The 13,913-nt window shown below is 49.0% G+C and overlaps 2 protein-coding genes across 2 annotated transcripts in view; one reads left to right on the forward strand and one right to left on the reverse strand.

Moving 5' to 3' along the window:
* Positions 1–11,727, reverse strand: part of Ppt2 (palmitoyl-protein thioesterase 2) — a 25,742-nt gene extending 14,015 nt beyond the window's left edge. Inside the window, exon 1 of the mRNA XM_013035005.1 lies at positions 11,654–11,727. The gene's annotated coding sequence lies outside the window, so the exon portion shown is untranslated. The remainder of the gene's footprint in view (positions 1–11,653) is intronic.
* On the forward strand, positions 668–3,261 carry Prrt1 (proline-rich transmembrane protein 1). Its single transcript, XM_013035009.1, has 4 exons — positions 668–743; positions 1,627–2,165; positions 2,779–2,964; positions 3,085–3,261. Exons 1-4 carry the CDS (start codon positions 725–727, stop codon positions 3,259–3,261), a joined length of 921 nt encoding a protein of 306 aa, XP_012890463.1. The 5' UTR covers positions 668–724.
* Positions 11,728–13,913: the final 2,186 nt, after the last annotated feature.

A 13,913-nucleotide genomic window follows, 5' to 3' on the forward strand; every position in this document is an offset into this window, starting at 1 on the left:
CCTGTTTTAGAAAATAACAAAAATTGTAGACCCGAGCCTTCTATTTTACAACCCAATCAGCAGGGCCAAGCTTGAACTCTGAGAACTTCCGGACAATATTGGTTCAATTCTGCACAATTCTCTTTCACACTGTTATTGCCCCTAAGAAGGAAAAACTAGGACCATAGTTTTGGGAGATCTTTGGTAACCTTGTGGGAGCTCTGAGGGGAACTGAGAATAGAAGACATGCCCAGGTGAACCAGGACTAGAGGGAAGTAATTGAATCCACCGAGCACCAGCTCACTTCCTCCCACAATGTAATCACTACAGAGAGTCTTAGAGGGGGAGACTCTAGAGAGTTCTCTCTCTCCCTCCTTCCTTTGCTTAGTCCCACCCGCTTCACTTGGTCTAGCCTCTCTGTTTCCATGACAACTCCAAGGGAGCCTAAACTGGGGGCGTGGATACCAGGGTGAGAGGAGGAGAGAGGTGGTCCAAGAGCAGAAAGGGAGAGAGAGAGAGACCAAGACAGAGTGGGGGGAAGTCTGAAGCTCTTCCCCCCTCCCTAGTGGACTCGGTCCCTTTAAGCTCCCTCCCTCCCAGCTCTCTCCCTCCACCCCCCCGCCACTGTCTTCATCTCTCCATCTCTGCGCTGCTGCTGGCTGCGCCATCCCGGACCCAGACTTCTGCACTAGCTAGGGGCCCCTGACTCCAGCTGCAGGGACCCCGTCCCAACAAGACCGCAAGCATGTCATCGGAAAAGTCAGGTAAAAAGCAATAATAACAAAACCTCCCCCACCTTCCCCGGGATCCCCCCCCCCCGAACTTGCCCCTACTCCCTGCCTTAGCCTTCCCTGATGGGTGGTTTAGATGGCTCAGTTCACATTTCCTCCTCTGTCTAGCTTTTAAAGCCCCTCACCCCTCATCTTTCTATCCCCAACGCTTGTCTTCTTTTCCGTAGTCCACTCTCAGCCTCTGCCCCTTGCCAACAACATGGGCAAGGATGGGGGTAGGTGGCAAGGATGAGGGAGCTACAGAGCAGCTTAGCACTGGCCAGGTACTGCAGGAATAGCATCTCTGGGAGTGACAGATGGACAATCACTGGCTCACTTGTGTGGAGACATGATGAGATGGGGGTGTCAGGGAAGTACCACCCAGACTCTTATTATTTTCATTTTTTATAATCTGAAAAGAAGCAAGGAGAGTTCCAGAGGTCAGGGCCCTCCTTCCCCACCGAAGGGGGGATAGAGACAGAAACGTGTCATTCCACATGTGTTTTTATGCAAACTGTTGAACTGAGCACGTATGAACACAGCGTTGCATCTCTACACATGTATATCTATAGGGATAGTTCAGAGAGGCCAGCCCAAAGGCAGTGAGCACGGATGGAGACTGGGTTTGTGGGTGAGCGCTGCATGCACACAGCTAAAAATCAGGAGCAATAGAGTTGTGACCTGAAAACTAGATTGAAGTGGGGGGGTGGCCTAGATACAACCCCTCTACTGCCCCCAAAATGAGAGATGATTTCTCACCCATCTCTCTCTCTCTGTCTCTCTGATTACTTCCCCATCCCTGTCTCTCCTTGCCCCTTCCCATCTCTTCCGCCCCATCTTTCCCCCTTATCCTCCCCTCGGCTCTTCTTGCTCTCAGGCCTCCCGGACTCGGTTCCTCATACTTCCCCACCACCCTACAATGCCCCTCAGCCCCCTGCCGAGCCCCCCGTCCCTCCCCCACAGGCGGCCCCTTCCTCTCACCACCACCATCACCACCACTACCACCAGTCTGGCACCGCCACTCTCCCACGCTTAGGGGCAGGCGGCTTGGCCTCTTCCTCGGCCAGCGCTCAGCGTGGCCCCTCGTCCTCTGCCACATTACCCAGGCCCCCCCACCACGCCCCGCCGGGCCAGGCCTCTGGGGCGCCTCCACCCGGCTGCGCTACCTTGCCTCGCATGCCACCCGACCCTTACCTACAGGAGACTCGCTTCGAGGGCCCACTTCCCCCGCCGCCACCCGCCGCCGCCGCCCCACCCCCGCCGGCGCCGGCCCCGACTGCCCAGGCCCCGGGCTTCGTGGTGCCCACGCACGCAGGGGCGGTGGGCACACTGCCTCTGGGGGGTTACGTAGCGCCCGGCTACCCTCTGCAGCTGCAGCCCTGCACTGCTTACGTGCCAGTCTACCCGGTGGGCACGGTGAGTGTGGGGCTGACAGGGGCCTAGGAGGAGGGGTGCATGCATGGTGGAACGGGATTTGCTTGAAATTGGGGACACTGGAGGCTAGGGAAATAATAAAAACAGGGCTAGGACATAGGTGATGTGCAGGTGGCAAGCTATAGAAAGAAGAGCGGACTAGGGAAAGGCCTGGGAATGTGGGTGATACAGATAAGGTGGGGAGTTCCTCGGGGGTTAGTGGTTAGAGTCTGAGATGGGGAATCTAAGTGGAGAGGAAGTCCTAAAGGACCCAGAGAAGAGGCTAGAAATGGTAGGGGGGAACCAAAGGACATAAGGGAGCGGAAGCTGGGATTGCGGAGGTAGAAGCTGGGTAAGTGTCCAAGAAACAAAATCTGGCAGTGCCAGAGACCCATGCTTTGTGGGAGAACGTGGAAGCCTCCGAGAATATTGGGAGTTAATGGTGCACTGCGAGGAGGCCTAAATGGAATTGATGAGTGTCCCAGAAGGGCAAAGAATTGTGCTTTTAAAACTGAACTGCCAAAGACTCATGGCTGGTAGGCTGGGATAGCCTTGGAGTGACTTCCATCCCTCCTCCCCTCCCTCCTCCCCCCCCCCACCAACTTTCCTCCTACAGCCCTACGCAGGTGGGACTCCCGGGGGAACAGGGGTGACCTCCACTCTCCCCCCACCGCCCCAGGGCCCAGGACTGGCCCTGCTGGAACCAAGGCGCCCTCCGCACGACTACATGCCCATCGCAGTGCTGACCACCATCTGCTGCTTCTGGCCTACGGGCATCATCGCCATCTTCAAGGCAGTGCAGGTGTGGGATGAGGGGCTTAGTTTCACGTGGTTTCCCTTAGTACCCGGCGGCGTTCTGGGGATCGTCTTAGAGGGGGGCTGCGGCTCGCTGACCTCCTCTCCTCCAACCCCTGCCCGGTAGGTGCGCACGGCCCTGGCACGCGGAGACATGGTGTCCGCCGAGATCGCTTCTCGCGAGGCCCGGAATTTCTCTTTCATCTCCCTGGCGGTGGGCATTGCAGCCATGGTACTCTGCACCATCCTCACCGTCGTCATCATTATCGCCGCGCAGCACCACGAGAACTACTGGGATCCCTAAAAACGCTCCGGCCTAGCTCCGCTCTGTACCCTTTGATCTCCCAGGCGCGTCCTGCCGTCCTGCAGCGGACCCGATGGGGGCCATGCAGACCCGCCTCCGGGGCCCGCGGTACTTCAATACATCCTCAACTCCGCCTCCACGGAATCTCTCGCCCCGAGAGAACACGCTCGGAATCCAGTTCCTCAGGAACCTCGCCAAAACTCACACCCCGCGTCCCCCGGGGATGCGGCTTCCCCGGATCCCCGCCAAACGCCAGCCCCAATCCCCAACCCCTTCCAAGTACAGCGCCCCAGCTGAGCTCCCGCCGTCCACGCTCCCCGGCCCTGAGGCCCCGCCCCTCGCTAGGCTCCGCCCCCAGACCTGACAAACCCCGCCTCCTGGTCGGCAGGCCCCGCCCTCTCCTCCCTGTGGGGTGATCAGTCTGGTGATTGTGGGTCTGCGGTTCCCTGACAGAGCCACGCCCCCACGCTCGCTCCCGGTTTTTGCTAGTACTGTTTCGTCTTCCTCTTCTTTCTGGCTAATCCCAGCACTCCATGCTCCCCGCCCCGCCAAACACACTTTTTGTTGTTTTTGGAATGAGATTTGAGAGGTCTCGGGTTTAGGACCTTCTACCTAGAACAACAACAACGAGGTCCCCTTCTCTGTAAATACTCCTATACCTGAGCAGCTCCACAGAAGGGAATCCCGGATAAGGACTCTGGTCCCTGGAGGGAGCTCCCGCGCTTCCCTCCCCTCCCCTGGCCCCCTCCCCTCCCCTCGGCGGTCCCTGACTTGTTCTGATCTGTGTGTGAGTGTGTGAACTTCTGAAAGATGATATTAAAGAGACTTAGTGGATTTGTCACCCCCAATTCCAAGGACTGCGGCCCCACAGGGACTCTGCCTGTTTGGGCTCCTCTTTCACCTTTGTCTCCCTTTTCAAGGTAGGGGGCGAAGTCCAACAAAGCAAAAATGAGATATATTCCCAAACACGAGAGAGATATAAATATGGAAACAAAGGGCGGGGGTGGGGTGGGGGGACGGTTCTTAGGTATCACTAGGGAAGACAGGTGCCACTGTCATCGGCTTGGACTTTGGGGAGGGAAGATTTACAAAGGGACCCACAAATGGAACCCCCAAACTCCAGAAAGGCAAGAGGAAAGATGACAGATCATTGTGAAAAGTTGGTCAAACAGGCCACCAGTGGCTCATTCCTGCCTGTAATCTTAGCTTGAGAAGCTGAGATCTGAGGGTCAAGATTCAAAGCCAGACAGGGTAGGAAAGTCCATGAGATTCTTATATCCAAATAACCACCAAAAAGCCAGAAGTAGTGCTGTGGCTCAACTGGTAGAGAAAGCTCAGGGGTAATCCCCAAGTCCTGAGTTCAAGCCCCAGTACTGGGGACAGGGAAAGTTAATAGAGGAGGCTTCTGTAGGGATGGACTGAGACAAGCAGGGGACTTAGTGTCTTTCATTGTGCACCTGCAGGACAGGGCCCTACTCTAAATTCAAGCACTCATACAACATATGGGCACCATACAGGATGATGGTGGAGACTGACATCTGCGGGAGCTTACTGTGAGCTCCTAGCTCTACAGAGGCAGTGAGTTAGGAGCTGGTGAGAACACTGTGTGGGGCTTGGATAGCATGAGTTCACTTGGGGACATTTTAGGCTTAATGTGCTTTCCTTACCAAAGTTCCTGAAAAAAACAACTCACATTTGCAGCTTCTACTTCCTCATCCTCTAATTATTATCAGAGATGTGTCTGCACCTCTTTCTTGAAATCATACCATTTGTGCGTGTCTATGTGTGTGCGCACGCGCACGCGTGCCAGTACTGGGGCTTGAACTCATTTTCTCATTTGGATTATTTGTTCAAGGCTGGTGCTGGGCCACACCTCAGACTTCCAGGTATTTGCTATTTGGAGATAAGAATCTCATGGGCTCTCTCTCTGCTCTTTTCTAGCTCTTTCTCAGCTCTTTCCTTCTCTTTTCTTTCCCAGCTCTCTTCTCTTTCCTAGCTCTCTCTTTCCCACCTTTCCCAGATGCTCTCATTTCTAGCTCTTCTCTCTTTCTCAGCTCTCTCTCTTTCCCAGCTCTCCCAGCTCTCTTTCCCAGGCCTTTCCTCACCGCATGGAGGACCAAGATGGCCTGGTGCCAGCCGGAACAATGAATAAACCTATCCCTTACCTGAAAAAAAAAAAAAAAAGAATCTCATGGGCTTTTCCACCAGAACTAGCTTTGAACCATAATCCACAGATCTCAGCCTACTGAATAGCTACCACTATCACTATCACAGGTGTGAACTACCACTGCCAGCTTTTATATCATTTCTTTTTTTTTTTTTAAGGTCCGGTCATGGGGCCTGAACTCTGGGCCTAGGCACTGTCTTCAGCTTAAGGCTAGTGCTCTACCACTTGAGCCACATTTCCACTTCCGGCTTTTTTCTTTTTGCTTATGTGGTGCTGAGGAATCGAACCCAGGGCCTCATGCATTGCAAGGCAAGCGCTCTACCACTGAGCCACCTTCCCAGCCCCCCCATACCATTTCTTAAAACTCCTTGCTTCTACTTTCTATGCTCCTGAAGCCACCTTATCAAATGGCACCTAATGACTAGAGATGACTTGGAGCCAAAAATCAATGGTACTCTGCCTCAAAGTACTCTGCCTCCTAAATTCCCTTCTATCTCTCTTGACACTGGGTTCCCAACAGACCCAGGATCAGAGATATGTAATCTCTTCCCTCACCCCTCCATGCACAAACCTGAAATCATCCCTCCTTTCTCCTTTCTTAGTGTCTGTCTCTGATTTTCTTTCTTTTTTTTCTTTCTTTCTTTTCTTTCTTTTGTCAGTCATGGGGCTTGAACTCTGGGCCTGGGTGCTGTCCCTCAGCTCTTCAGCTCAAGGCCAGCACTCTACCACTTAAGCCATAGCACAACTTCTGATTTTCTGAGTGGTTTATTGGAGATAAGAGTTTCACTGCCATTCCTGCCTGGGCTGGCTTTGAGCCATGATCCCCAGATCTCAGCCTCTTGAGTAGCTAGCATTATAGGCGTGAGCCACCAGTGCCCAGCGATCTGATTTTCTTTTCTTCTCTTGAGACTTTTTTTTTTGAAAGTTCATCCATTCAATACATCCATCATGTCAAGTTATTTTTGTTTTATTTATCAACTGGTTGATTGAGTCAGAGCCTTGATATGTAGCTCAAGCTAGACTTAAATTCTGCATCCTCCTATCTCAGCCCCTCCAGTACACCACCATGCCTGGCATTCTGTATTTTGACAGGAGGATGATTGAATCAAGGACTTCAGATATGATACTAAGCAAACACTTTACTACTGAGATACATCCCCAGCCTCGAACCATCAACCTAATCCATTGCCTCTCCAACCTGTACTTTACATTGAAGACCTTCTGCCAAGTGTCTGCAGACAGCAGCCATGAATCATGTTACTGGTCCTCTACACTAAACATGTTCCAAACCAAATTGATGAAATGCCACCAATACTCTGGTACCTTTAACAGCATTGTCTTCCTAGTCATCTTTCCTTTTCTAAATACTTGCCATCTCTCTCTCCTTCCTGTCTGACAAAGGTATACTGTCAAAGCCAAGTCAGTTCCACAGCCACAATATGTTTTGAATGTAACTTTACCCCAGCCTTGCCAAGAGCATTACCTCATCTAGGATTATTACAACAGCTTCCACAACAGGTCTCCCTGCCTCCTACCTTTCTCCCTATTCCAAATTCCCCTCAACACTACTGTCAAATTATCTTCCCTAGACACACTCCTTACATAACTTCATTGCTTACAATCCTTCACAAAGGTGGTGGCACAGTCTGAAACAATTCAGCTGCTTGGGAGGCAGAAATAGGGAGATCACTTGAGTTTTAGATGAGGCTGGGTGCCAGTACAGTAGCCCAAATCTGTAATCCTAGCTATTCAGGAGGCTGAGATCCAAGAATTGCAATTTGAAGCCAGCCTGGGCAGAAAGTCTATGCTACTCTTAATCTCCAATTAACCACCAAAAAGTTACAGGTAGAGTTCTGGCTCAAGTGGTAAAGCACTAGCCATGAGCAAAAAACCTTAAGGGATAGCGCCAGTAAAAGGAGGAGGAGGAGGAAAAGGAGAAGGAAAAAGAGGGAGAGGAGGAGGAAGAGGCAGCATTTCAAGGTTGTCTATTGCTCATTCAATTATTTACAAAATTTCAATCTGGTCTTCAACTCTATATAATTTTAAATCATTCAGCTTTGTCTGTATAACATAATTTCCAACCAACCTAATTTCCAACCAACCAGAAATACTTATCCCCCATCTTCAGGTCTTTACCCAGCTGTTCCGGATCTAAGACCTTCTTCTTCTCCAGTCTCTATTATTACACAAATTGTTTGCAGCTTGTCATGGCTTCAGCCCACTTGTAGGCATTTGCTGACAAGGTGCTTTCTACTTCACATCTGCTTCTCTATTTGGTCAATTGTTTTGGCCAGTCCTAGGGCTTGAACTCAGGGCCTAGGAACTGTCTCTGAGCTTCTTTTGCTCAAGGCTACCACTCTACCACTTGAGCCAAAGCGCCACTTTCTGACTCTATTTTGTGATACTTCAGAATTGTAGGGGGCCCTTTTTAAATCCCAAAGTACTAAGGAATAAAATCCAGGACTTCATGCATGCTAGACAAGTACTCTACCACTAAGCCACATTCCCAGTCCTCTATTTTTCATTTATTTATTTTTTTGTTGGTCGTGGGGTTTGAACTCTGGGCCTGGTGAACTCTGGGCCTGGGTGCTATCCCTGAGCTCTTCAGCTCAAGACAAGCTCTCTGCCACTTGAGCCACAGCACCACTTCTGGTTGTCTGGTCGTTTATTGGAAATAAGAGTCTCATGAACTTTCCTGCCTGGGCTGGCTTTGAACCATGATCCTCAAATCTCAGTCTCCCTAGCAGCTAGGATTACAAGCAATTTTTTTTAACTGTATCTTTTTTTGTCTTTTCTTTTTTTTTTTTTTTTTGGTATTGGGGATTGAACCCAGGATGTTGCACTTGCTAGGCAAGTGCTTTGCCACTGAGCTACATCCCAGCCCATATTTGGCCAATTTTTATCTGCTCTTTAAGGCCAACATAAATTCATCCATCATTCAAGCAAAAAAGTCTGTCTCAGATGGGAGCCGGTGGCTCATGCCTGTTATCCTAACTACTCAGGAGCCTGAGATCTGAGGATAGCAGTTTGAAGTCAGCCCAGGCAGGAAAAGACTGTGAGTCTCCTATCTCCAATAAACTACTCAGAAAAAAAAACCTGAAGTGGGGCTGGGAAGGTGGCTCAGTGGTAGAGCACTTGCCTTGCATGCTCGAGGCCCTGGGTTCGATTCCTCAGCACCACATAAGAAAAAAGCCGGAAGTGGCGCTGTGGCTCAAGTGGTAGAGTGCTAGCCTTGAGCTGAAGAGCTGAGAGACAGTGCCTAGGCCCAGAGTTCAGGCCCCACGACCAGACCCAAAAACAAAACAAAACAACAACAAAAAAAAACTGAAGTGGCACTGTGGCTAAAGTGGTAGACTGTTAGCCTTGAACACAAAGAGGCTCAGGGAAAGAGCCTAGGCCCTGAGTTCAAGCCCTAAAACCAGAGAAAAAAAAATTCTGTCTCCCTCTGTCAGTCTCTAGCTTGGATTTAATAATGGTCTCACTGCTAGTGATACTTCAGAATTGTAGGGGGCCCTTTTTTAAATCCGAAAGGTAGCTAAGCACCCGTGGCTCTCACCCATAATCCTAGCTATTTAAGAGGCTGAGGTCTGGAACTAGGCCTCAAAAAAAATAGCCTGATAAAAAAAAGTTCATGGGACTCCATCTCTAATTAACCAGCAAGAAACTGGGCTAGAAGCATGTCTAAAGTAGTAAAGCACTGAAAGATTAAAAATTGACCATTACCATTACTAACTTGCTAACTGCTGATTCTGCTTCTGTAAACTTACTTACGCTAGCATTGACCCTTCCCTTCCCAGAAATGAGTTAAGAAGTTTCAGAGACTAGATGCCGGCCCCAGGACAAGGTCAGTGGTCGTAGATAAAGAACAGACAGTATGTGTTCCTCAGTTCCCATTTAAAAATTCCCCAGACAGGACCTTGAGATAAAGACCACCTGGCAAGACCACAAGCTAAGCCAAATGTCAACCAATCACAAGTCTATAACTATGTGAACTCCCCTAACCCTTATTGTCCAAAGTAACCACCCCCCTTGAGTCCCCCGCACCAATCATTTTACAAAGAGTGTTACAAAATTTCCCGCGTGGCAAAGTGATTGTTGGTATACACGATGACCTTTAAGTGGACCAATCATGGGATGCTTTGTGTTATGCGTTAATCTTGTGGTTTTTGCCTTTAAAAGAAGGCTTGTAACCGCTGCTCAAACGTCAAATAAACTCCTCTTGCTTATTGCATCTCCCGGCCTGGAGTCTGAGTGCACCAGCTGTAAGCATGTAAGCGTTGAGAGAGGTAGATAGAGGCCCTGATTTCAAGCCCTGGTACCAGCACAGAGAAAACAAAAATAAATTCCAAAGCCCAAGGGACATTGTAAAGCAACCGAATAAGAATCTTGGGCATTCATTTTTTTCCCCCAGAGCCGAGGACCGAACTCAGGGCCTTGCACTTACCAAGCACGTGCTCTTCCACTGAGCTAACCCCCAACTCCTTATCCACATTTTTTTTGGAGGGGGGGGGTCCTGAATTCGCCTGGGCGCTGTCCCTCAGCTCTTCAGCTCAAGGCTAGCACTCTACCACTTGAGCCACAGCGCCACTTCCAGCTTTTTTTTTTTCTGCTTATGTGGTGCTGAGGAATTGAACCCAGGGCCTCAAGCATAGAAGGAAAGCGCTCTATCACTGAGCCTCCTTCCTAGCCCTTCACATCCATATTTTTTTACAACCCCAAAGGGTATGTGTTTGATTCCACAGGGCAGCCAAGGTTGGAATTGTTGGCTTTGAGTCACCTCCAGGACTAATCAGGAAGAAGGGAGTGGCCAAAAAGGTGGCTTCATCCAAGAAAACTTTTATTTTCTTCTGTGACAATGTCTCATTACATAATCCAGGCTCTCAAAATGGAGTTCATTCTGACTCAGCTCCTAAACATTGTGGAACTATAAGCACCTGAGCAGCGCAACTTTCTTTTTTCCTTTTCCATTCTTTTCCTTTCTTCCTTCCTTCCTTGCTTGTGCTGATCCTGAGGCTTGAACTTATGGCCTGGGCCATCACTGAGCTTTCCTGCTCAAGGCTAGCACTCCACCACTTGAACTACAGCTCCACTTGCAGTTTTTTTGGTGTTTAATTGGAGATGAGTCTCAGGCGGAGGCTGGGGTTATAGCTTGGAGGTAAGGCTTGGGTTCTAACACCCAAAATAAAGTTGTTTTAAAAGATTAAAAAAGGGCTGGGATGTGGTTTAGTGATAGAGTGCTTGTCTAGTATGCATGAAACCCTGGGATCCATTCCTCAGTACCACATAAACAGAAAAAACTGGAAGTGGCACTGTGGCTCAAGTGGAAGAGTACCAGCCTTGAGAAATAAAAATAAAAAGGCTGAGATTTGAGGATCACATTTTGAAGCCAGTATGGGCAGGAAAGTCCATAAGACTCTTACCTCTAGTTAACCACTGGAAGTTAAGCCTTGGTTCAAGTGGTAGAATGCTAGTCTTGAGCAAAAAAAGCTCAGGGACTCAGGGACAGCACTCAGGCCCTGAGTTCAAGCCCCAATACTGACCACCCCCACCCCCACCCCCCAAAAAAAAGTCTCATGGACTTTCCTGCCTAGGCTGGCTTCAAACCTCAATAGTTAGATCTCAGTCTCCTGAGTAGCTAGGATTACAGGCGTGAGCCACCAGTGCCCGGCTCCCTCTTTCTTTCTTTCTTACCTTCTTCCTTCCTTCCTTCCTTCCTTCCATAGTAGAGCTTGAACTCAGTGCCTGGGCCCTGTCCCTAAGCTCTTCTTGCTCAAGGCTAGCACTCTACCACTCTGAGCCACAGCTCTACTTCTGGTTTTCTGGGAGTTAATTGGAGATAAAAGTCTCACAGACTTTCCTGCCCTAGCTGGCTTTGAACTGCAGTCCTCAAATGTCAGCCTCCTGGGGCTGGGAAGAGTGTGTACCTTCATGCATGAGGCCTTGGGTTCAATTCCTCAGCACCACATAAGCAGAAAAAGCCGGAAGTGGTGCTATGGCTCAAGTGGTAGAGCGTTCACCTTGAGCTGAAGAGCTGAGCGACAGTGCCCAGGCCAGAGTTCAAGCCCCATGACCTACAAAAAAAAAAAAAAAAAAGTCAGCCTTCTGAGTAGCTAGGATTACAGGCATGAGCTACCAGAGCCAGGCAAAATATCTAGAGCCAGAAATTCACCAACTGTATCCCTTCCCCCCACTCCCTATCTTGATGTTAAGAACTATACAACTTACCTTGAGGGCTAAGAAAGCAGGAACCAAATCTGCTTTACCTCCAGTTTTCAGATCACCAGCTAAGGAAGCCTCTCTTCCCACTCTTTGATGTTAATCAAGTGAAAGCAGTAGACAGAAGTAAGTAATAATGACTTGGACCCAACCTCTGCACCCTACCCTGACTCCTCGCCAGGAAGGAGGAGTCCAGTTTAGTTCTGTATTCCAGTTTAGTTCTCCTCCCACTTTAGCTCAACTCCCTCACTGCTGTGCCCTCAGGTGCTAGTGCCCTCCCCACAGCCCTACTGACAGACTTCCTCTTCCTGGAGAGGCTCTGCACCCTGAAGATCTAATCTGGCGCTCTGAATCCCCCCACCCCCACCCTGCCATTGCCACCCTGACTCTTGGTCCTCATTCCACCATCACTGTTTGAAGATGTGGCAACTGGCTCATTGTCTTCCTAGTTCTGTCTGGTTCCTTTCTTTTGTTTCCATTTTTTGTCTGTTTGGCCTCATGCATACCAGGCAAACCACTCCACCATGGATTCTCAGCCCTTATTTCCCATTTTTATTTATTTATTTATTTTTGTCAGTTTGGGGCTTGAACTCTGAGCCTGTGGCTTTACCACTTGAGCCACAGCACCACTTTCAGTTTTCTGGTGGTTAATTGGAGATAAGAGTCTCACAGACTTTCCTGCCCGAGCTGGCTTTCAAATGTGATCCTCAGATCTCAGCCTCCAGAGTAGCTAGGATGAGCCACTAGCGCCTGGATTTTCCCTTTTATTTAAAATATATATACATATAAATTTCTTTTAATCAGCAGACATTAGTTTATTAGGGAGGTTTCATTGACTGTATCCTGATTGAACTTATTCCCTCTGTTGTTCTCTCCTATATCTTCTGCCGTATATGTGTGTGTGTGTGTGTGTGTGTGTGTGTGTGTGTGTTGGTACTGGGACTTGAAGTCAGGGCCTGGGCACTGTCCTTCTGGCTTTTTTTGATTGTTAATTGAACTTAAGAATCTTATGGGGTTTTCTGCTGAGGCTGGCTTTGAACCATAACGCTCAGTTCTCAGCCTTCAAGGTAGCTAGGATTACTGGCGTAAGCCACTAACTAGCACCTAGCATTTTATTGTTGTTTGATCCACTGTATTTCTCATCATCCTCATTACCCACTTTAGGTTCAACCCTGTGATCATCTCTCAGCCCACACCCTGTACTTTTGGCCCCTCATACACATTTTATCCCTGGTTAAATCCTTCTGTGCCTGCTCCACACTGCACCAGCTATATTCATTTGGGGAAAAACACAACAGTCATACTGGTTAGTCCCATTTCCTATGGGCCCTGTGCATGGGCCCGCTAACCCACCTTTCACTAGTCGGTTCACCTTCCCTACTCGGAGACCACAGTTTCACAACCTAACAACTTCCTCCTATTTCAGAAAGAGAGAGAGAGAGAGAGAGAGGAGAACTAAAGAATGAACAGCCTTATAAACTTTCAGAAGAGAACTTGCTCATGGTCTCATCCAAAAATCTACCAGCCAACCTATTCCTGGCCCCACCTCACCTGGGCACTAGAATTCCACCTGCTTAGAGCTGAGACTCCTGAACTACCACTTATCTCTCTCAAAAGCTCAGCTTACTCTCCTTGGTGAAACTTTGCCATCATTGTGTAAATATACCTTAATCGCTGAAAAGAAAAACAGAAGCCTCTTTGTTCCTTACCTATATAGTAAAAGCACAGTATTCAGAATAGAACAGTGCTTGTCCCTTGGAAAATCAGGAAATTGGCTCCTGTTTTCAAGGCAAGTTGTATAATTCCTAACAGGAGGGTAGGGAGAGGGGAAAGGGATATAGTTGGGTGATTTTCTAATACTTTTTCAGATACTTTTCTCCTAAAGAAAGTTGCCCTAGCCAGGTACCTATATAATCCTATGTACTCAGGAGGCTCAGATCTGAGGATTGAGGTTTGAAGCCAGCATGGGTAGAAAAGCCCATGAGACTTTTATTTCTAATTAAGCACCAAAAAGCCAGAAGTGGAACTATGGCTCACATACTCACAGCCTTGAGCAAAAAAGTTCAGGGACAGTGCCCAGGCTGAGTTCAAGCCTCAGGACTGGCACAAAAACAAACAAAACAAAATCACAGAATTCTGATTAGAAAGAGACAGACATACAGGGCGCTTCATACATTAGGACTTTTGTTTTAGTTGTTGTTGTTGCTATTTGTTTTGTGCCTACATAAGAGCTTGAATTTGAGGCCTGGAAGCTCTCCCTTAGCCTTTT

Source organism: Dipodomys ordii, unplaced genomic scaffold (genome assembly GCF_000151885.1).
Source record: "Dipodomys ordii isolate 6190 unplaced genomic scaffold, Dord_2.0 Scaffold202, whole genome shotgun sequence".
Lineage (NCBI taxonomy): Eukaryota > Metazoa > Chordata > Mammalia > Rodentia > Heteromyidae > Dipodomys > Dipodomys ordii.